Source organism: Rhea americana, unplaced genomic scaffold (assembly GCF_003343005.1).
Source record: "Rhea americana isolate MKP2758 unplaced genomic scaffold, rheAme1 scaffold_28, whole genome shotgun sequence".
NCBI classification, from domain to species: domain Eukaryota; kingdom Metazoa; phylum Chordata; class Aves; order Rheiformes; family Rheidae; genus Rhea; species Rhea americana.
Genome location: NW_028186401.1, coordinates 4,245,778 through 4,268,208, shown reverse-complemented (window position 1 = coordinate 4,268,208; position 22,431 = coordinate 4,245,778). Strand labels below are relative to the sequence as shown.

The 22,431-nt window shown below is 44.3% G+C and overlaps 1 protein-coding gene across 1 annotated transcript in view; it reads left to right on the top strand.

Annotated features, from left to right (window-relative positions):
* Positions 1-22,431, top strand: part of SLCO3A1 (solute carrier organic anion transporter family member 3A1) — a 153,751-nt gene that overhangs the window by 19,644 nt on the left and 111,676 nt on the right. Inside the window, exon 2 of the mRNA XM_085308644.1 lies at positions 6,146-6,611. Coding sequence (XP_085164770.1) covers positions 6,146-6,611 — 466 coding nt within the window. The remainder of the gene's footprint in view (positions 1-6,145; positions 6,612-22,431) is intronic.

Here is a 22,431-nt window from a genome sequence, read left to right as displayed (position 1 = left end):
AAACCTTCCCTGGGYTTAGTTATAGGCATTGCAATCAAGTTGCTCTGCTTCAAAATTTGAAGGTGGTGAGTGAGTGAGTGAGTGTGTGTGTGTGTGTGTGTAGGTCTCTTGTCACTGTATGCATTATGTGGGATCATTTTCCTTTTTCAGTCATTGAAGAAAACCTTAGAGTGGACTTGAGAGGCTCCTTTAACCCAGGTTCTTGTGAATTTTAGTCTTTGAAATCCACAGACACAAATGCATAYGTGCTGACTTTGTGGTCCTGAGTAGGGGAGAACAGTGGAAGGTATATGAGCTTGTGTGTAGCTCRAGCATGGTACGGGCTTTAATTGCTGACAGTTATTGTATGTCAGGTATTCTGCTCGCAAAAGGTTAGAAGGGTGGGTTACATGTTTTTAGTTTACACTAGTCCAGTTGATCAATCTGATTTCAAACTTACTTCAGAGAAGCATGAATTTGCAAAGTGCTGATAGCCATGTAGTTATGTCGAGCTCTGCAATGTCATAGCAGCTGCACTAAGAGCTGGCTCTTTGAGAGTGGGCAGGAGATGCTTGGCGTGGATGAAATGAAAAGCCTGCTGAAGACAGAGGAAGATATTATAAATAGAGATGCAATCCCTAATGAAGGGGATGACCTGGGTGAAGGCCTTGAGACACACAGGTAACTGGGCTGGCAGCTCTTTGGGGCTGTGCACAGTGGTATCRCTAAAGCACTTTGCAGGCTGTAGCCACGATGGCCTGGTAGAGGACTGGTCTCTGGGACAGGCACAAGGGTGTAAGAGCAGCAGAGATATAGGCAAGGTAGAGCTGACTTTAGCAGTGATGCAGATTCATATGAGGCTGCAGCTTTAGTGCTGTTGCCAGCTTGCCAGGGCCTGGCATTTGCCACGATTACAAGGCTAGCTCTACCTCCGTGCTCTCCTGCATTCCCTGGACTGCCCTACTCCAGTGGGAGACTTCCCATGGTTCCCTTTTCGGAGTAAAAGCCTGTGCTCCTTGGTGCTTGGCCAGTGTGTGTTGTCTGTGTGAATTTTACTGGTTTGTTTGAATAGCTTTCTGGTAACTATTTTCATTTTGGGGCAGAAAGTTTTTCACTGGATGTTGTCTTAATCTAGTCTTTCCAGCCACGGGAAGACATCTGTGTAAATTGACAGGCGTAAGGAAATAGCAGCTTCACAGCTAATAATGTGGGCTCCTAGGGTTTCCTGCTGCCTTTTGGCAGGAGGTTGTCCATCCAAAGCCGCTTGCCRCCCTGCCCCTCCATTCCCCGTGTCCCTGCCGTTAACCCGACATCCGCGTCAAGCTGAACCCTTGAATGCTCGACCTGGGCTCGGCGCGCAGAGCCTCTCCTTATAATCCTCTCAGCCTTTTCGCCTGACGTCAGTGTTTTACAGGGAGCTGTCATGTCTTTTGCAACTTTTACATAACTTTCACTAAATAGAGCTAGTGTCTGGGAGCCGAGATCTGCTTGGGAGCAAGCTTGTGATGGGAAATAAGGGCAACAGCAGTATGATCTCCTATCTGACAGTAAAAAGGGCACTGGCAGGGTCCTGCGCACAAGCTGGAGCTGTTTGGTCAGGCTATAAATGGGAACATAATGAGTTCAGAGACATGTTTGTACGTGGGAAGCCCCATACAAGTAAACGGGGTAGAGGAGGATGAATAAATGGCTTTAGCCACAGACTGGTCTTGAGTAGATGCTGATCACTTAAGAGCAGGTAGTATCTCTGCTGTGCTACTACCGATGTTGGAGAAGGTCTGTATGTTTATAGGTCACAGTCAATGTCAAAGCAAGAATTTGGGCTGTGCTATCTCTGCTGCTGCCACCTTGGACATAACACAGTTGTTCCTAGTGTTTTCTAGTTAAAGATTGGTGTGTTGACAGCTTTTTTTCCCAGCCCCCTATTTTGGCAATTTCTTTTTCCTCCTATGGCCATGTTAACATTTCTGAGGCCACTCTGCCAGTGTCAGCACTTCATACTGTTTCCTTCTGGATGCTTAAGGCCAACACGACAGTTCTGTTCTTCCGAGATGTGTTGCTCTAACCACTGCAGCTCCCAGCCCATTGCACCACGTGGAAAGGGCAGAGGTGGTACCATGGGGTGGCCGGACCAGAAGGAATGGAGGGATGGTCATGCTGGTGGAATAAGGAGAAGGCTGCCTGCTTTGATCAGGTGTGTGGTGTTTTGCTTTGAGTGGTTCTCCTCTCCTTTTGCTTTCTTCTTTTAACCAAAGTAAAGAAAGAAAACTTAGGGAATGGAGGGGAGAAGGGGGGATTTATAGTTTAATGGAGATTGAGTCTCAATTTCCCTACCTGTGAGGACTTTAAGCTTATTACAGAAGGAAAATAAATCTAAAATTCCACAAAGATAAAAGCAGAATAAGAGTGAGGACTTTGAGGTTTTATTCCTGGATTTGTCACTGACTTACTGTCACTAGTCACTGCACATAGAAGCTGTGCAGTTTCCTCTGTCTGAAATGCAGCTGTCTGAAATCTGACCCTGGTGAAGTGTGGAGCTGAAGTGTTTCTAAACACCAGCCTGTTTTTTAGCTGCTTGTAAACATGCATGGTTAAAGCCTAAAACGAGGCAGCTGTGTTGAAATGTGAGAGAGATTTCCAAAGCTGGTTAGTACCTGTTGGCCTTGGGAAATCACTTCTGCCGATTCCCCATCTTTCAGCCTGAACTGTTCCATCATAAATTAATTCTGTTGTCTGTGCTTGTCTCAGTACGGTGTGGTGCTCCGTGCCTCAGTTTACACAGCTTTATAGAGTAATTGAGTTTCCTGTCTCATCTTGGAGAGATACCACTTCCTGCGTAGCTTGGGGCTTGTGGGAACTCAGTTATAGCCATGTTCATCAGAGGATGTGCTAAAGGCTGTAGCTGCGTGTCAGGAGGGCAGAAGGAAAGCTATATTTACAACGCAGTCCTCAAACACCTTCGTTTCATGTGGGTACAGTGTTACCAGCTCTGAACACAGGGCCTCAAGCTAATGTCTTGATCACTAGTGATCTCCAGTTGTGGGGATGAAAGAGAAGGAATTCACCCATATTTCTAATATTCCTTGTGTCTTAGAAGCTGAGAGTATTCTTCTTGGTGTGAGGAAGGATCAAAACAGCAGCAAGAGCTTCTGCAGCCTATTAGCAGAGCAGTGGAATGAGATGGAAATTGCTCACTTCCCAAAGAAAGTCCAAAGGAGTCAACTTTTTCACTCACCTTTGAAACTCCAGATATCTTCCCAGTGCAAGAGGAGTGAGTCCAGAGCTGCCAGCACTGAGATTGTTTTTTCCATGTTATTTTGATGTCTGGTGCATTATGATTTGACCATTTSTGTTTCAGCTGAAAGTTATGCCTAAAGTACGAATGCCAGAAGGGGGATTCCTGTACCTCTTAGAGGTGGCTAATGTATGCTGTGCCCTAAAAGCTAGGGTCCTAGCTACAGAGCTGCCCAGACCCCCCTGCTAGATCAGACCTGTGTCTGCCCTGCTCTGCCTGCAGCTCTTGGCATGGGGTCGAGGGCCCTGCTAGCGCCTGCTCCTGGAGGGCCTAGAAATGCCCTCCTGGCTTATTCAGGTTGCTTCTTCCTTCCTTGGCCCATCTCTCCTATCTTCTGCTGAACTGAGGAGCCGCTTGAGATGCGCGCGTGCAGCAGGCGCATCAGACCTCGTCCGGGAGCTGGCTCAGCATGCCGATCGCCGGGTTGGCTGCGGTGCCCAGCACATCCCCTGTGCGCCTGTTCGTTCTTGGTGGAGGTGACAGGTGAGGGCTGATYGCAATGGAGCCGATCCTGTGCTGTAGCTGATAAACCTCCTGTGGGTCAAGCGCCTGGCGGAGCAGGCAGCGGTGGCTGCGGTACGCTTAGCACGGTGTCGGGAGCGCTGGGCTGAGTGGGGACGTGGTGCCCCACACGCAAAGGGGCAGAGGTTTCCCCCGTGAATCACAGCGCTGTTTTGTCCACACAGGTGGTGGCACCTGGTGCTTTGGAGAGCATCKGCCTCCTCTCCTCTGCTGTGTACGTCTCGCTGGCCGCCAGCGCTGCAGTTTTGGTRTGAGGAATAATTATTGCTATGGCTTTGTCTTCAGCCGTAGGATTTTCCTCTTTTGCTGTACAGTTCACTTCCTTGTTCAGTTCTTGGCTCTGTGCGGGGGGAGGATGACAACAGTAACAAAAGGACAACAGTCTGCATGGGACGAAGGCTGAACTTCCAGAAACAACGAAAACAGCCCAGTTCCGTCAATCTGACTTACGAGCTTCACATCTGGGGTTTTTTTCTTTTTGCTTGTGCAAAGCAGAAGTAGATGTTTCCGTGTGCCGCTGTGTTGCCGGTAGGGCTGTCTTTGTCCCACGGTGCCCTGGCGTACCCCGGGAGAGGCAAACTGCCCTCAGAGAAGAGCTGCTGTCAGAATACTTTAAAGTCGGTCAGGCTGGCTCCTGCTTCGTGAGGTACATCAGCAAAGATTTTCAGTGCCTCCAGTGGGAGGCTATTTTTATTCTCTCCAGGGGCTGCCCTCTCTTACGAGGTCTTTATCACATTTGTTTTCTGAATAGAGGAATGTGCTTGTTTTAGGACAAGTTTAAATATCTTCGTCTTTTGCAATATGAAAAAAACAAGGCACTCACCTAAGGTAAAAGTTTTTGGCATTTTTGTGGCGTGTTCAAGATGATATATACATATAGATTTATAAAGGGGATGCTGCTGTAGACATGAAAATACACTGAGTTTTCTCCCTTGAGTAGGGATGACAGCAACTGAGGTACCTAACGTTTCATCTTCCTGCTCCGATCAGTGTTTTGACTGTTGCATAAAACTCACGTATGCGTTTCATTGCACCATAAAATCAAGGCTGGAAAAGATCTCAAGAGATCATCTGGTCCATTTTTGTGCCCTGTGGCAAGATCTGTCATACCTGTGTCATCGCTGACAGATGCTTGTCTATGCTCTTTTACACCTCCAGCAGCAGACTCTACAGCATCTCCAGGCAGCACGTTCCAGTGCTTCACAGCCCTTACTATTAGAAGGCTGCTTTCCCCCTGCCAACACCTTGTATTTAACCTGAAGCATCTCTGCTCSCATTAAGCTTGTCGCTTCTTGTCCTGCCCGTTTTGGACATATGGAAAAGGTCATTTCTCTTTACAGTGATCTCCTAAATATTTGAAAACTCGTTGGGGGTTTGGGAAACTCCCTCATCTTCATAGTAAATAACCCCAATTTGTTTCTTTCCTTCTTCATTGTGGTTTTAAATCTTCGTTAATCTCAAAATTATTGTGTAAGTGAAGATCCTGGATATTAAGTAATCTACAAACAGTTAAAGCCATTTGATCAGGCTTTTATTTATATACTTTAATAGAAGCCTTTTATGCTGGCCAAATTGTCTATTTGTGCATCAGTGTCTCAAACTGACTTCATGGCCTGATGCTGATGTGCCAAATACCCACAAGATTTTCTACGGCTTTGTTACTGCAGTTAATTYGGAGAGAAAGATCAGGTGCCTAGCCTGATGCGTTTCTTGGTGCGTCTTGTTCATTGGTTCTGGAGGAAAGTGCTTGCAATGTGAAGGCTGTGCATTCAAAGAGAAAGGGAGCCCGAATGGAGCCTAACCAACCATGGACTTTCTCTAAGCACTCAAATATACTGATGGATTCAGGAAATTTAGAAATTAGATGTTGAGCATGTGCTCAAACAGGTGGTAGGCTGCCAGGGTCACTGGCTATTAGGATCTTTTTATGTGGCTGCATTTGAATGGGCAGATCATGCCTTGGCATCAAGTACTGTAATATGGTTTAGGTATCTTTGGCATGTAGGTGTCTGGGTACAATAGAAAGTTAAAGAAACGTGTGCTTTAAATTAAAAATTCTGAAGTTTTCAGAAGTGGTACACTGAGTCTTATTTTGAGGGTCTTGATGATACTGTGGCATTCAGATTTTAGGGTGATCGTTCACATCGTGATCCTATCAGTTTTATCCTTGTTCTGTAGCATCTGTTTCTGAAACAGCCGGATAACTTCTCTTGCTTCCTGTTGCAGATTTTAGCTTGGGCTGCACACCTCTGTGCGGAAAGGAAAGGAGAAGTTTGTCACTTTAGCAGATTGTATGGAGAATACAGATTGTATTTCTTAAGTAATTGTGTCTGGATTTCTCTGTTACAGGTGAGTGTTTTAACCACGCTAGAGCGTCGATTCAACCTTCAGAGTGCTGACGTGGGAGTCATTGCTAGCAGCTTCGAGATTGGGAACCTGGCCCTCATCCTCTTCGTGAGCTACTTTGGAGCCCGAGGACACAGGCCACGCTTGATAGGATGCGGAGGGATAGTCATGGCCTTAGGCGCCCTCCTTTCTGCACTGCCTGAATTTCTGACCCACCAGTACGAGTATGAATCAGGGGAGATACGCTGGGGGGCTGAAGGGAGGGATGTGTGTGCTGCCAACGGGTCCACCAGTGACGAGGGACCAGACCCGGACCTTATCTGCAGGAATAGGACTGCTACCAACATGATGTATTTGCTGCTCATTGGAGCACAGGTTCTTCTAGGCATTGGTGCTACGCCTGTCCAGCCCCTAGGAGTTTCCTACATTGACGACCATGTGAGGCGGAAAGATTCCTCCCTGTATATAGGTAAGACTCTCTGAACTTCTCGCTGACTGTGCCTGAGGGTCTCCTTGCCTGCTGATGCCTTGCTCTTGTCTTACTTGCCAATAGAAGCAATGCCTTAAGGCCTCTTCTCTGTGTGTTTGTGAAGGCGATTTGACATTGGTCTGTCTATACCTAACAGTCCTAAGCAATGCATCTTGTGGCTTGCAGGGAAGCACAGCAATATTTTCCTTTTATTGTAGCATTGGCAAAGACTGACAGCCACCACCACCAGTGGTTAGTGGACAAATGGGAAGATGCTCACTTACTGCCTCCTTTTATTGTATTTGCTAAGATTGCTTTAAATTCTGATGGTACTCGTCACTTACTGCAACTTACTGAGATTTAGTTGCAGAATTTCCAAGCAGCTTTAGATATAAACATTTTTCCTCTCCAAGCTGCCRTGCTAGCCTCCCTGTTCTAGAGCTTTTGTCAGCATCTGGATGGTGATAGCTGTATAGGGAGACCAAGAAGAGGTACATATCTTGTCATTACTGCCTTTGTATTTTAGCAAGCTCCTATTATGGAATAGGTGCTGCAACCTGGCATGCTGTGGCTGGACCCCAGATAATGTGATCCCTGTAATGGAATGGGATGTGGAAGCTGGTGAGGTCTATTTTGAGACACAGGGAGCCAGAAGCTGAACTCATGATACTGGTGATCATGTTGCAGAACTATTCCATATGGTTAAGATATGAAATTTCCGTAATTGGAGTAGTGTTTATAGGTTATGGGTGGAGATACCTTTTTAACAGGTTTCAAGGGGATGCTGTGGGCAAAATCGTTCTTTAAAAAACTTGCTGGCTTGGTTAATTCTCCTTTTTGCAAGACTTGTCATTAGATAAATGGCTTCCATGCAATAAATCAGTGAAGTGTGTGCTGCTGTTCATGTGTTCCTTCTAGACCTGTTAGTATAGTTTCTTTTCTAGTAACTAAAACTGCATCCACTTGTCTCTTCATCCCTTACTTGACTTTTCACTGTCAATAGACTGTCTTATTGGCTTCTTCTTTTTGTGTATGAAGACTTTTCTCAAACTCCCAAGAGTAACTGGCCACAGCTGTGATATGACTACAGCCAATGGAGCTGAACAGTTCCAGTGACTTTCTGTATGGTAGTATCTGGGGATAATATGCAGGCCTGCTTGGAAAGACTTGCCTATATAGACTCTTATGGCATTCTTAGATGTCTTTCTCTGTTACTTAAAATGGTTCTTTTACATATGCAAAGTGTCTCCATGTCATCTTRTAATGAGCATAAAATCATAGTATTTCAGCATTTAGCTTTATTTGTGGACTCTTATTTATCTACACTTCATTCTGTAACTGCTTGTGAGGGATCCCTTGGACAGAGAAGGATGAGATATAAAATACAGGATATTGTACAAAGGTGAATAATGAGACTAAATTCCCTGGGGCAACTTGGTGAACACTGTAAATGATGTGCCAGGTTTAACAGTGATTTTAAGATTATTTATGATAAAATAGCTATATAGAAAATGTGAAACTTTCAGTTAATTCCGTGGGTGTTTTTTAAAGCGATGCTTCATTTCTGGAGCAGAATTGACAAGGGTGCATGCAAGGAACATCAGGAAGAGTGATTCTTATTCCTTAGATGCATTTATCTTGTATGCTAAAATAACTTCCTTAAAGTTGGCAGCTCAATTGTAGCTTGGAAAATACTGCCAAAAGCTATTTCTGCTTGCTCAAGGTTTCTTCATGATTTTTTTTTTCCTTCAGATTATATATACTTTTAACTATATAGATTTCCTTTCTGCAGGCAAAGTAAGAAAACAAGCATTTTGGGGGAGTTTGGTTTACTGGCTTTGTCTGTTACAATYGTAATTTGAATTTCTAGGTATGAGTTATGGGTTGGAGAAGACTGTGTGCACACAATCAGCCATAGCAATAATGAAATTTARTATCTGCCCTGTCGCAGCCTATCTATCACAAGTAGGTTTTTCAGACACTGAACGATTAATTCTCGCATCAAGCTGCGATCAATTTGGTTAGTAAAAATAAAAGCTAACATGAAAAAATCATCAGGGAAAAAATCTATTTTGTGAATGAATATAAATGGTGAAGAAGCTGGTGGAAATATTCACAAACTGGAGAAGAGATGTACTTGAGAGGAGGTCAAACTCCTCAGTTTAAAATGTAGTTGAAAATTATTTGCTTAGATTTTTATTTAAGTGATTATTTTTCGTGTCATCATTGCAGTTTTCAGCAGAAAGTTGGCTGAGCAGCTCACCTGATTTATTCTCCTCAGTTTCACAGGAAAAAATGAACGCAGTGTGTGTATTGTCACTGTGCAATGCTTGTATCTGTTTGCTTTCTCATAGTAGCACGCTCATTCACTAGCATCTGCTGCTAAGGTAACTAAATAAAATGAAGGAATTTACCCCCAAACCTTTCAAATTAGGAGTAAATTTGGCATAGGTTGTTCTGGAGCTCAGGATATAAACTCATTCATAACAGTGGTGGCAGTCTGGCCGAGCTTTCCGTCCTGYCTAGCTGCTGCTAAGAAATGATCAGATTAACCAGTCACTGCAATCTTCAGTGTATTGCTGAGTTTAAGTACACAGGTGCTGTATTGTAGCTGGGAGGAAGAAGTCATCTCTTACCTGACAGTTAAGTACTAGTAATTGTTTGCCTGCAATAAAAATGCTCTTGTGTCCCAAGGCAGTGAGTTAGAAATAGCTTTACCCGCTGAGGATTTTTATTTCTTTCCCTTTGAGTTGTACCAGAGTTGAGTGCAGAAACTTCATATATCTAATATAGTCTTTCTACTGAGGAGTCACAACATGGGAAGACTTTTAAACACCTTATATTTCTTTGTATAAGTGTARATCTATGCATGTGGAATGTTGAATTTCATGTATACTACATGGAATTTTAAAGTGCAGWGAAAGATGACAGCATCTGTGGGGTATAATACATTTCTGGCAGTGAAGTCCATCAAACTTTGCATGTGGTGGTTTTTTGCAGTGACGGACACATGGGAGATGAAGGGCCGTCAACCWCTGCCATGCATCCTTTGAAGTCAGAGGCTGTTCAGGTTTGGTGCTGTGCCAAGGAGGTGGGAATTCACGGGGTTTTGTAATGAGAGAAACGAAGAGAAATATTGTAAGAAGATACCTGTGGCATGAGCTGCCAACATGTACTTTCATATTTCTTGAGCTAGGAGCAGATACATTTGATTTTTTTTTTTTTTTTTTGATGTCTGCAAGATGTTGCTACCAAACTCAAACATCTTCTGTTGCTGTAGTAACCAGCCCTTGGAAGAGGGCTGTGTTGTGGTAGCTGAGGGCAAATCAAATCAAAAAGAAACATGCACAAAGGCATGCACCAAAGGATGTTCAAAAAAACCATGTTTGCGCCATAACAGGATTAGAGAAATAGGGCAGCCATGTCTGCGCTCACTAATGATGGGAAATGTATTCTCCTTCCACTTCAGCATCCAAGAGCCTRTTCAACACAAAGGTGAGGGGCTGAAGACCCCCTGAAGTTAGCTCTTTGAAGCTGGGAAGATCTTCTGTTTTGGTGCTGGTTTATTTGCCTACTTGCTTATCTCTCAATTTGCATCTGCTGTCAGATATAACAGAGATCTGAATTCCTATTAAAAGATTTMAGAGCAGTTAGGCTAATTTTACCTGGGTATCTATAGGTATYCATCATTTTGAGTGGAGGAATTCCTCCTTCCTGAAGATTGTGCAGGGCTCGTTATTGCTGCAGCTTCAATAACGTCAAAGGACTCCCTCAATTTGTGGCATCGTTTATTTTAAAGGAGGAAAAGCATGTTGAGGACTACACAGTTTCTTTCTTTACCCGCTAATGACTCACTTGACATTTTTCTCTTTTCTTTAGTTCATTTTCTGATGGGTCTTGCTGAGTTCCATTGAAATCAATGGAGACTTTGTTAGGGGGATCAGAGGCACTGCGGAGCTGATCCGAGAGGGGGAAGAAATCCAGCTCTGACGGTGGTTATATGGATTTGCTGTCTCTCAGATAAAGAAGAGCTAGCAAGTGTTTTTGGTCACTGGAGTGCCCACGTTGCTCTCGGCAGTGGTTTGTGTGCTCAGTTACAGCTAGTGCAGTAATGTGGTATATTAATGTAATAATGCACCTTCTGGACTTCCTGTAGCGTATAACATTTACTGTTAAAATTTGTTGTGCCTTGTCTAGGATGTGGTTACCTATAGAGCAGAATAAATAGCCTCTGGGAGCCAGAATGTATGATCTGGGACGATTAAGGGCTCTATATAATAGAGGAAGTTGCTATTGTTCTGTCTCCTATTGATGCAGGAAATTGATATTGATGCTCTGCTCGTTTGGAAGGATGCTGCATTGGTCTTTAATGGATTTGAGTTTTCTTTTAAATTGCTGAACCTGTCTCCTTAACTTTAACTTCAGGGATGCATACCCCATGAGTTCAGGACTTACTGCTTCTGGTTCTAGAAACACTTTTTTGTGATGACAGTTCCAGAAAAATGCTTAAGCTTACTTCTGGTGAGCTCTTGCTTGCTTTACGCACCAGCTCAAGATTTGCTGTATGGGAAGACAAATATGTTCTAATCGGAATCTTGCAGTCTCTGCATATAAATTTGTCTGAAAAATCACTTATGGTAGCTTACGTCAGTCAAAATGACAGCAATCCCTGTATTCATGAGAAACAGAAGCGTTTCCTCTACTGACAAGAATTAAATCAGAGTTAGTATCTATGGTAGTGGGTTAATAGCAAGTTACTACCACAGGATGACAAAATAACCAGTTTCAGTCAACGTATTGTGTGTGGCAGTACAATGAATTGCACTTGAATTTCTACTGTAAAATCCATCATATTGGCAAGCAAAGCAATTGCTGGTGAACCTTGAAACCATTCATCTTATATTTATCAGATATTATGTATATTAGGGCTCATCAATAAATGCTAAAAGAAGAAAACACTTTAGGGAATAGGGCTTCTGGTTTACTGAAAACAGAAGTGAAAATATTCTGTGACGTTAAGAAGAAAGCCAAAAAAAAAAAATCGGCATGAAACACCTCAAGCATCTGCAGGGTAAACTCAGTTTTTCTAACCATGTTCTTGTACGTAACTTATATTGGAAAGAGTGCAGAATAGCAGTTGGAGCACCTTCAGAATAATAAATGTATCCCATCATTTCCAAATTTGCAAAATTCTGTTTCCTGGGGGACGTGCCATGTAATTCTGAGAAATGTGGTCCTTATTTTGGAGCTGAAAGAGCAGAGTTCTCACTGAAATGCCTGGCTTTTATGCTAGAAATATGTTTTCTTGTTCTTTACATAGCCTGATACCTGAAGCATGGTTGGTACTGTGTAAAGATAGCGAGTGCTCCCTGAATACTCACAAAAAATATTGAACTGTGGCATTGTTTTTTGTCCCTTCCCAATGCTGTAGARTATCTTTGTTCTGTGATTTTATTTTTACTTTCTCTGCAAGGAAGTTCACTTAGTTTAAGTAGTTGCCTGCTAATTTATTTAGTTTTTGGYTGCTGAAAAGTTTCTTGCAGGAAAGATGAGTGCATTTTGCTCAGTCTTGCCCTTCCTGAATTTCTCTAGAACTTCCTGAAATGTGCTTGAACCAACATTTCTAAGCYGTGGTGAAGGGAAACATTTTTCTGCTTGCAGCGTGTTAGTCACATCACTGGCCTTTTGAGGCCCTCTGCCTTATTGCTTCTGCGTTGATTTGGAAGGTCTTGCAGAAGCTCTCGAGAGGACTGTGCGACTCTGCTGCAAGAGTTCTGTCTGTCCTGGCTGCTTCTCCCTTCGGTTCCTTGCAGCCTGTCCAACCTGGCAGTGCTCCTCCTGCTATGCTCATGTGCCCGTTTGGCAAATGTCACTGCAGGACCTGCTTTGCTGCAGCCCTTCCTGCTCGATGCTGCTTCCCTGAGCTCATCTGCTTCAGATCCAGCCAGCCTTGTGTTTTCTTCAGCTCTTTCTCCTTTAAAGACTATTTCTGTTATGTCTTTTACAGTGGATCATCTGGATAGAAAAATCGCTTACTTGTTGCATTTCCCCCGTGCTCATTGAGTACCCGAGAACTGCTCGGCAGGTTTGTCCCCCATCCATGTGGACGTGTGCATGTGCCAAATCTGAACACACACTCCAGAGAAATACTTTTCTCCTTACTGGTGCATGCGATTTTTACAAGTATGTAGTATTTTTAGCCTAAAGACTTGACAATGCTTTAATCGTTTTTCCCGGTTAAATGCATCCTCCGGGAGATTCGGAGAGCCTTTCCTTTGTGCCCCAAAATCTCCAAGGGCCTGAGAAAGACACAGTATTAACACGAAACTAAAAGGAGTGCTGTTGCCAACATGAGTGCAGCGATGCCTGTTCATTACTGAAAGGTGTCTGCATCAGATTTGCTTCTCGCTTGCGTTTTCCCTGTGGACTATCAGATTGGATTAAATTGCATGCTTCGTGTGGCTATCCCAGTATTAACTACGCTGGCCTAACCTACCAATGCATTGATAACTTGTAGTCTTTTCGTAATAAATCATCCTGCTCTGGGGAGAGATTTGTGTTCTCATTTGCTGTGTGTCAGCAGGGCTGGCTTGGTTACACATGTCCCTTTTACAATGCCACTGGTAATATCCTGGAAAATTAAATGGAAACAAGTGTGTAGGGTGTTTTAGAGCAGTAACAATAATCAATTAATAGAAATAACCTTTCCCACTGCAGGCAGGCTGAATTGTGAAAGGAGGCAGCTAAATGGATGTATTTATTCAATTAAATGTATATATGCACAAAGTCATAACTGCTATGGGCGTCATTATTTTACAGCAATTGCTCCAGTTACCCTAACCTTCTGCTAATAGCTTTTCTTTTTCTTTTTTTTTTTTTTTTTTTCTTTTTTTTTTTTTTTTTTTTTTTTTTTTTTTTTTTTTTTTTTTTTTTGTTACAAGCTGAGTAAATAAAACTTGGGTTCAACAGAAATGACTGTTTGCATGAGAACATATTGAGGGTAGGATCTGTTTCCATGTTACTATGTGTCCTTTGTGTACTTTGCAGATGATTTTTTTTGACTTGCCAGGGATTTGCTAACTCTTTTAAAAAGAAAAAAATTTGTTGAATGTAGGTCTTTGTAGTGTATTTAAAATGGTCATAAACTGGGAGAACCTGATGTATGCCTCGTTCTTCATGGCAGCTTCTTTAGAGCAGCGCCGTGGGAGAGAGCTGCTTGCATTCAGATGGCAAGTGTGTGAAGGCCAGGATGTATCACACACCCCTCAGTCCTAAGGGTCCTGAAATTAATTAAATAGATTGGAAGATGCTGAGTTGATCATGTCAGGAACTGAAGGCTGTATTGTGCCTGCTTAAAAGTGCAAGCATTGGACAGAGGACTTGAATGTCATCCTCTGCTTTGCTGTCTTGGAGGTCAGAGAGGCTGGTGTACTTGTTCTGCCAGGCAGCCTTGGAAATAGGGTTAAAAGATGATCATTGCCTCAAAAAAATCACAAATAGATGCTGCCTTRTTATATGTCCTCACACAAGCACACATGCTGCCTAATGCCAATGGGGCTTAGCAAAGCATGCATCAGCACAGAGATGTGGTGTTAAGGGATGCCAGCGGCTCCTTGGACCGCCGCTGCTGCTGCGCGCTGCATGACTGACCTGCTGTGACCCACAGCAAAAGCTAGGCTGCTGGACTGCAGAGCGCTCTGCCTTTGGCTTCCTATTACTTAGTTATCTGAGTAATGGTATTATGAAGATAAGGTGCTTCATATGGCAGTGTAAGAACATGTGCAGCTTGTTCACGGACACTGCATTTAGTTGTGAGCTCTCTGCTGTGGGTACATGACCTGCCTTCCTTGTTGCTTCCTCACAGGCTTTTGTCACATGTTGCGAGAGCCAGTGTGCCATTTCTGTGATAGTTGTAGGCAGTGTCCTCTGGGATGAACCTCTGGATCTGCTGATCTAAAGAGAATCAGACCTGCCTTTTCTGTAGTTGGGTGATGTGCTGAACTCATTTTCTGCCCTTCAGAGGGGTAAGGTGTCTGTGGRCTTCCTAGAGCCTCAGGTGCCCGGCTTGCTCTGCCTTTACATCCTTTGTGTGCCAGATGCATAGTATCCAAGTAACCACCTGCAAGCGYTTGTTTTTACGAAGTAGTGCCATGAAAGTAAACACCGAGCAATGGTCTATGGACTCCGGGGGCCTGGCAGCCCTTATCTGCCAAAGCTGCTGKGAAGTTGCAGTTCTGTCACAACTGCCTTGCTGTGCATTGGTGGCTCTGTGTAGGTCGGTGGTCAAAGCTCAGCAGAGCTCCCTTAGGGCTCCCTGTGAGAACAGAGCGGACAGAAGGAGCTGGCCTCACGGGCTCCTGAGAGGGGGACTGAGGAGTGGTGTCAGAACGAGTGCTAGAGGAGAAGTTCTCAAGGCTGTGTAACGGGTATGAGATGTCCAAAAGGTCACTGACTAATACGACAGCCTCAGTATGTGAACCTGAGTAATTTCTTAAATTAATAACACCACCAAGGGAACAGCCGTGACATGAAGCAGGTGTGACATGGCTCAATGGTGTTTTGGGAAGCCAAGGGGCAGAGCTACTATGGAGACATCAGAGCAGCCCTGTGTGTGCCCATAAGTGTGGGGTTGCATGTGACAGACTTGGAGGAGAAAGTGGGTAGCTGAACTGGCATAACTTGGTTTTTGAGGGGCAGCTGTGTTTGGAAATAAGGCTGCAAATGATGGGCATCTTGCAAAAGACATCAGTTGCTCTGTAGTGCCYTGTTACATGCTGATTAGTGGAGTCTGGTGAATGGGAGCCCTTTACTGGTGTGGTATGTGGGYTCCAAGGGGAGGGCAGTGTATGTGACAAACTAAAACCTCCTAACTGATGGATTTATCAGTGCTGAGATTTAATCTACCAAAGGTCTACCTGGTTAATTCTGAGCCCTGTCCATACTATTGGTGGGAAACCAGCCTGCACAGTCATGTCAAGGTGTTTCCCCACTGGCGAACTTGTCACTTATTAGCTGTCAGATCAACTACATCTTCTCAGCTGGATTTGCTATCACAAAGAAAATGCTCTATAAAGAATCTGAACTGAGTTTGAGAAAGGTGAAATTAGCCTTTAGGTGCTTTCCAGAAACTCTAGCTGAAAACTATGCCAGGGAGAGGTGAAGGCTATCTTCCTCTTCCAGGTGAAGAATTTGATTCACCCTGGCATTAAGTTCTTGAGGCTTTGACCTGCTTATGTTTTTTTAACGTGGGAAGTGTGGAGGGAACCAGCAGAGCTATGGACTCAGGGAAGGGATGAGATGTTGCTTTTTTCCTTGCTGGTAGTTCACTTCTAAACAGCAGCCTGTGCGGACCTGAGAAGGGRCTGATTTCAGAGCTGGGTCAGGGAACGCTGAAGGCCGGCAGTGTGGGTGTTACAGGCGCTGGGAAAAGGAAGCTCGGTGTGCCAAAGCAACCTGAGGAGAAGGGCCCAGGAGTTGCAAATGCTTGTGCTTGGGTGGTCTGGGGTTATTCAGCTTGTTCTCCTCTTGGCTTTAAAATTTTGCCTTGACTTCAACATTTGGGATCTGGCTCCTAAATTTCTGCYTTCAATGTTACTATTTTAAAAGCACTTGGAAATTCTGTTGCTGGATTCTCTTTGCCAAGGTACAGCCAGTCTGTTAACTGTGCTGCTAATGAGGTTTTTGGCTTTTCCATAGAGAAAGCTTGTTCTCACYAAGTCCTCTTTTGATTTAAATAATGGGAATTTTGTCTGGAAGAGGCTATCCATGTTTGACCCTTTATTGACCAACTGAAGTGTGAGAATTTCAGTAGTCTCTCAAATTGGTATTAGCAACAGGTCATGTTGCTCTTTGGCTTAAATATCTCAGAGCAATTCACTGCAGCTAAACCAGACTGACCCTGTTCCAAGGCCAAGGGGGTGGCTAAAAGCAGTAGACCAAAACAATAGGAGTAATTCAGGAGTTTAGATAAAAAGAAAGGCAAGATGTACACCAGTTCTTTCCTGACTTGTCTCCCTCTACTATTCTCATTTTTTCACTAGTTTGCTTTACATTCCTATCCTCAGAGTTGGACAAACCATTCCTGCTGTAACTGTTTGTAYGAGACAGTGATGTTGCTTATTAGAGTTGAAAAGAAATAATACTAGGAAAAAAGGCAACTGGGACAGCTTTGCTGCATTAGTCATTGCTGCAGAGGCCAATTACCCTCATGATGAAAGACCACCTGTATCTTGTTAGCCATCAGCTAACAACATATGGACATCCAAATTCAATCAAGCCAATCATCAAAAGAATAGTACTTGCTAGAGAAAGCTTTCTATCTGCAGGGTTATGAAGAGTGCATTGTGGGAACTGAAAGGGGAGGTGGCATGTGGGTAGTGGACTGCCTAYGCCCAGAGCTGTGCTACCAAGAAGGGTTTTGAGCATTGGTTAATGCTTTACTGACCACATCTTCAGTCGCCTGTTGGCTTTCTGCTTATTTGGAGCTCAGTGGCTTGGTTTAGGTGCATTTCCCCTCTGTTACGAGATGATGTAATGAAAAGAAGGGGAAGAAAAATAATTCTTCCCTCCTGTGGTTTTTTTTGACACAAGCTCAGGCCCTTACAATGTAAGTGTAAAGATGTTTTATTGCCTTGTTTATGACAATGTGATCTTTGTTTGTCCTCTGTAAAAGTAGAGTGTTCTTGTATTTGTTGTGGTGGACAAGCATGCTGCTTTGTAGAGTGACTAAGGGGCATCTTTGCAGCTATCTAAACTAAAGGGCAGTGTTGTGACCAATTAGACTAAAACACTTGTAGAACTTCTGCTGAAGTTGAGAAGAAGAGGTTTGCACAGGAGCTAGCAGGTAAAAGGTTGTAGGGAGGGCTAATACCTCCTATTGATCAGCTGGGACAGCTGCAAAATTTTGCACAAGCATTCATGCTTGSTGGATCTTGTTCTGACCAGTGTGACTACTCATATTTACAAGTTTACTTTTTTCTTTCCCAGCTGTYGTCTGATCTAGGAAAACACATTTTTTGTTTTCCAAACTCTGCTTACCCTCCTGTGCTCATGAGAATTACATGTCAAATGGAAATCATGTCTATTTTGTAACTTGATACAGTGTCTTAGTAGGTGCTTAGCATACTGGAGGTACTTATCAGAAGAAGCAAAACCAAAGCTGAGCATAGGTTAGACAAATACTCTTCCTTCAGCAAGGTCTCCAGAGTTGTAAAGCRAGTTAAGTGGGAGGATTGAAACAGACCCAGGAATTCTGACTTTTGGGGCCCCGCTCTCGCTGTGAGACGATATTTTCACTGCATTCCTGCTAAGTAGCGTAGCCTATGTGGGTGCTGACAACTCTTCCTTCTGTCAAAGTGGTTAATGTGTGTGGCTTTCTTGTCTKTTAGCATTACCCTACTCTACCTCTGCAAACTATCTTTATTTGATCTCCAAGGGTTGAGCGATTAAACTAAGATCAACTCTGTGCATAGTGGTAAGTGAGGTGCAAGAAAATGGGCTAAGAGCATCATACCTTGTGCAGCTCCCTACCCAACTCCTGGGAGCCCCCAGCACAGGGAATGTGCCCCCTGTGGCACCTAGAGCCCCAGATCCAGTTGCATTTGAAACTCATTTATGCTTACAGCCTGCACAACAGAAATGGCACTGAATTCCACAATTCTGTGTGGTTTTTCACATCTAGTTAGGCTATGAAGTTTTCTCTTTGAGTGTGGTGTTCTTCCATGTTGATGCCAACTTTGATTGCCTGGTTGCTCAGGATTGTGGCTTCTAGGCTACAGGAGTGATGCTGGGGACGTGAAACTGCAAGCACTCCTGGAGCAAAGGTGTTTTGAAAGTGGTGTCTACCAGTCAAAGATTTCCCCGCTGCTGGAGGTGGCTGCTCTGCTGTCAGCCTGGCCTTGCCTTTGGGCTGCTAGATTCTTCTGCTGCTGTTAGGAGCATGCTAGTCACTCCTCAGACTGGTAGGTACGTGCCCCAGGAGAAGGGGAGATATGGCACAGGCTTGAGCAGCAAGCAGAAATCACAGCAAAGTGTCTCATTATGTGACGTGGTTTTATATGGGTTTTGCTTATGCATAAAAGCTCAGAAGTGAAAATTTCAGGTAAACAGAAGTGAAAATGGAACTGTGATGCAGTGTTGATAGAATACKCCTGTGTGTATCGCTCTGAGCTCACGTCTCAGTCTGCACACCCCAAAATCTCCAGCAGTGTGCAGACCATGGCAGCTTGAGCGAAGCTTTCTGAATAAATTAGTTCTGCTGTCTTGTGGTATTCGGAAGTCTGAGTAAACAGATGAGACTTCTTCTGTGTCTTGAAATCAGCAAGTTTGGGCTTTATTAGCCCCGGAGGGGCAGTAAATTCCAGAGCTGAGCCAGAGGAGTGGAATGAGTAGGAGGGAAGCGAGGCGGTGTAGTGCCAGATAAAGATACGCCAGAGAAAGCCCATGACGCTCACTGAAATCCATGAAGGCAATTTGAGATTGAATCTACAGGGCATTGGGGAGCTGTTGCAGGTGACTGAAGATGGGGCGAGTGAGGATTTGGGAAATCTGCACAAGCGAAGGCTGCATTCARCAAAAGCAAGAGTAAGGATTTTGGCAAAGGCAAAGTGAAATGGGAAGGTGAAGCGCAGAGGTGAGGATCAGTGCGTGATTAGCGTGGCAGAATGGAAAGCGACGGAAGTTGCACTGGAGCTAAACAGATCCAGTAGAAACCATGATGTGGGCCATGTCCATTAAGTCTGCAGAAGACTGGGTCCTCACATTTTAATTTCTCTTTAATTTCTGTTGAGATTCAGGCTCCTTATTTCGATCAATAACTGGGAAGTACAGGTCTAAGAAGAATCTGAGCTAAATGTTGCCTTTCTGGATCTCAAAATCACCAGGTGATTCTCAGGCGTTCCTGTGTGCCRCCTTCTGGACCTTAGGATGCACGTGGCCTCCATTTTCTTGCTGGACAAGCTTGTTTTGTGCACAAACAGTATGTTTTGGGGAGTGGAGGTGATGTCAAGAGAGATAGGGAGTATGCTAAGGGTCCTAGTTTCCCCAGAGATCCCAGTTAATTACTAATTACTGCCTCCAACTGATTGATACTTGTTTTCTGCCCATAGCTACACTGGTCACAGGTGCTGATGACACTGCACTGAGTAGAAACTCCTAAGAAAAAACAGTTTATTTAATTTCAAGACTACTACTGCCTACTGTTTTACTCTTTGGCTGTCATTTGGGYTTTTGATTTTTTTGAGGTTGGAAGTTCTAGAGGAAGGAAATGCTGTTTTTGGTTTTGTTTCTTTTTTTATGCCCCATATGGCCATTGTATAAACTGGAAAACTTCCAACTGTGAATTGGATGATGGCATACAGCTACAGAGCAAAACTCCTTCCCAGCCACATGGCTGAGAGTACTTCTGCCTTTGTGTGAGCGTGAATTATGCCTTCCTTTTCTAGGGTTAGAGTGAAAAGTAAAAACTATTTGCCTTGTTTTGCTGACCTGAGGAAATCATTGCTGCTGCTGACCTGAGGAAATCATTGCTGCTTCTGATTCTGGGGATGTCAGACTTTTGGAACAAAATGAAAACCTTGAATAAATTAACTGTCAGGAACTCATTAAAAAGCACCCCTGTTAGAGCTGAGGTTCTGAGAATGACAGGTATAGTAAAAATGCACATTTGGTGTTTTTTAACAGGCTACACTGAGATTAACCACCACAAAGTAGGTATTAGAGATGGCTGTGCTTTCACATCCTTGCCTGCTTGCGTAAATGTGGATTTCTACCTTACTGTGAAATGGCAGATTGCAAACCTTATTTCAGTGAAAGTCATCTTCAGGTGCATTATTCAGGTACTTCCYAAGCACTGACTCTGATTCCTGCCTCTCCTGCGTGTGAGGAGTGTTTCTTTGGCTTTACCAGATTTCTGTGCCATCCCCCTTGCTGAGACAGAAATGAGTTGTCCCACATAACCTTTCCGTTACCAAATGGGATTGAGGATTTAGACACARCCTCTAGTCATGTTCCTGCTGTCTTCTACATGGAAGTGATGTATGAATTACTGCCTCAGTTTTCTGGCAAGGAGACTTAGCAATGGAGCATTTCTCAGACCTGCCTTTTCAAAGATTATTTTCTATTGCCCTGAGCAGGCAAAAGAAGGGTTGGGGTCTCATCCTTGGTTAAGAGAATGTTTTCAACTTGCTGGTTCCTCCACAGTATCCTGGAGACTTACCTGAGGAAGATGTGAGGGGGGAGTGGGGAGGAATGGAGTTTGTTTTAGTGGATCCCTTTAGATTTAAGGTCTTGCTTTGTGGCATGTCAGTGCAGGGATGGAATTTGATGTTTTGAGTGGACCTTTCCTAGTTCATGTCCCACAAAATGTGCTTCAGGGTCTGTTCATTGCAACCCCCAGTGCCCCACCCAGCTGCACAGAGGAGCCCCTACTACCATTGTCACCAGTTAAAGTTCAGCAGATGATTCACTGCTTCTGGAAGCTCTTCTCYGAAGCTGTATTAGATAGCACATAACTTGTTTGCTTGCCAAAAATTATGGATATGACCAAGCGAGCCTGTGAAAGCTGCTCTGTGGGTGGACAGAGTTCCCGGTCCCTGCTAGCAGTGACTCAGGGTTGTTGCTCCCTTTCCCTAGGAGGTGCCTTTGGATGGGAGACAGCCTGCCAGAGAAAGAGCGCATAAATGAGCTAAGCTCTTATTACAACAGGTGTCTAGTAAATCAGCAGGGTCATCGCTGCAGAGGTGAGGATCTGCTGCCAGCTGGGTCAAAGCTGAGATGACCGATTGCCATGCTGAAAGGGCAGGAGCAGAGTCAAGCTTACAGCCTGCTGTGTCACTCCACGTGCCCCYCTCTGCTTTGGGGGGACTGCAAGCACACTTAACGCATACCGGTGCCRTGACGCTGGTCTTACAGCTGTAAGGTGGGGACTGGATGAGGTGATTGAGGGTYGGGTTTTGCAGAGCCCCCATCTTCTGTTCTTTGTACCCTTCTGCCCTGGTTCTTAKTGCCATGGGGTGGTGAGAAGGATGGGGGCTATACTGAGCCATTCGGGCTGCTTGACTCCTACCAAAGTTAGAGGCTTATTAGTTCCAGCCTGCATATATAGCACAGAGTGGCTCCAGTAGCCTGAAGGATCTTTTCTGCTGGTCTGGGACACGTGATTTGGTAGAGAAAAGATTTGTTGAAAAATCACAGAGCAGAACCATGTCTGCAACATGAACTAGACAGGCGTTTGAGCCCCTTGACACAGGCTAGTGCAGCTCAGACACTTGACAGTGCTGCTGCTTGCGGATCTGTATCCTTTTTCAGCTGACTGCACTCATAACTGCTGTTACAAGTGAAGAAATGGAAGATTTGAAGGTGACCCTTAAATCATAGTCAGATAATAGGCTCCTCCGCATCCAGAGGATGAGCCCCTTTCGATGGGGGGGGCTGCTGGAGAAGGAGCCTAAATTTAACTCTGAATGTTGGAGTAAGGATCAGTGTGGTTGAGTCTTGCTCCCTGCTCTTAAGAGGTATGTTCTGCCCTGTGCAGGCATATAGAAAACAGGTTGGTGTTGTAATTTAGTACTGAGCTTGTGGCTCTTGTCTTCCTTAAAGAGACTTCTGGGTGTTAAATTACAGTTACTTCCTAACTTTAAGTTCCTAGCTGAGCATCCTTGGATTCACGGCAGTCAAGAGAGAGGCAGGCTCCTTTGCAGGATTCATCTCTAGAGATGCTGCTCTCCAAGGACTGCTTCTGTGCCGAGGGGTGTCTGTCAGGGGCCCCTGGCTTTAGTTGAAGTTAAGTGGTTAGAGTATCCCCCTTAAACATGCACTTCAA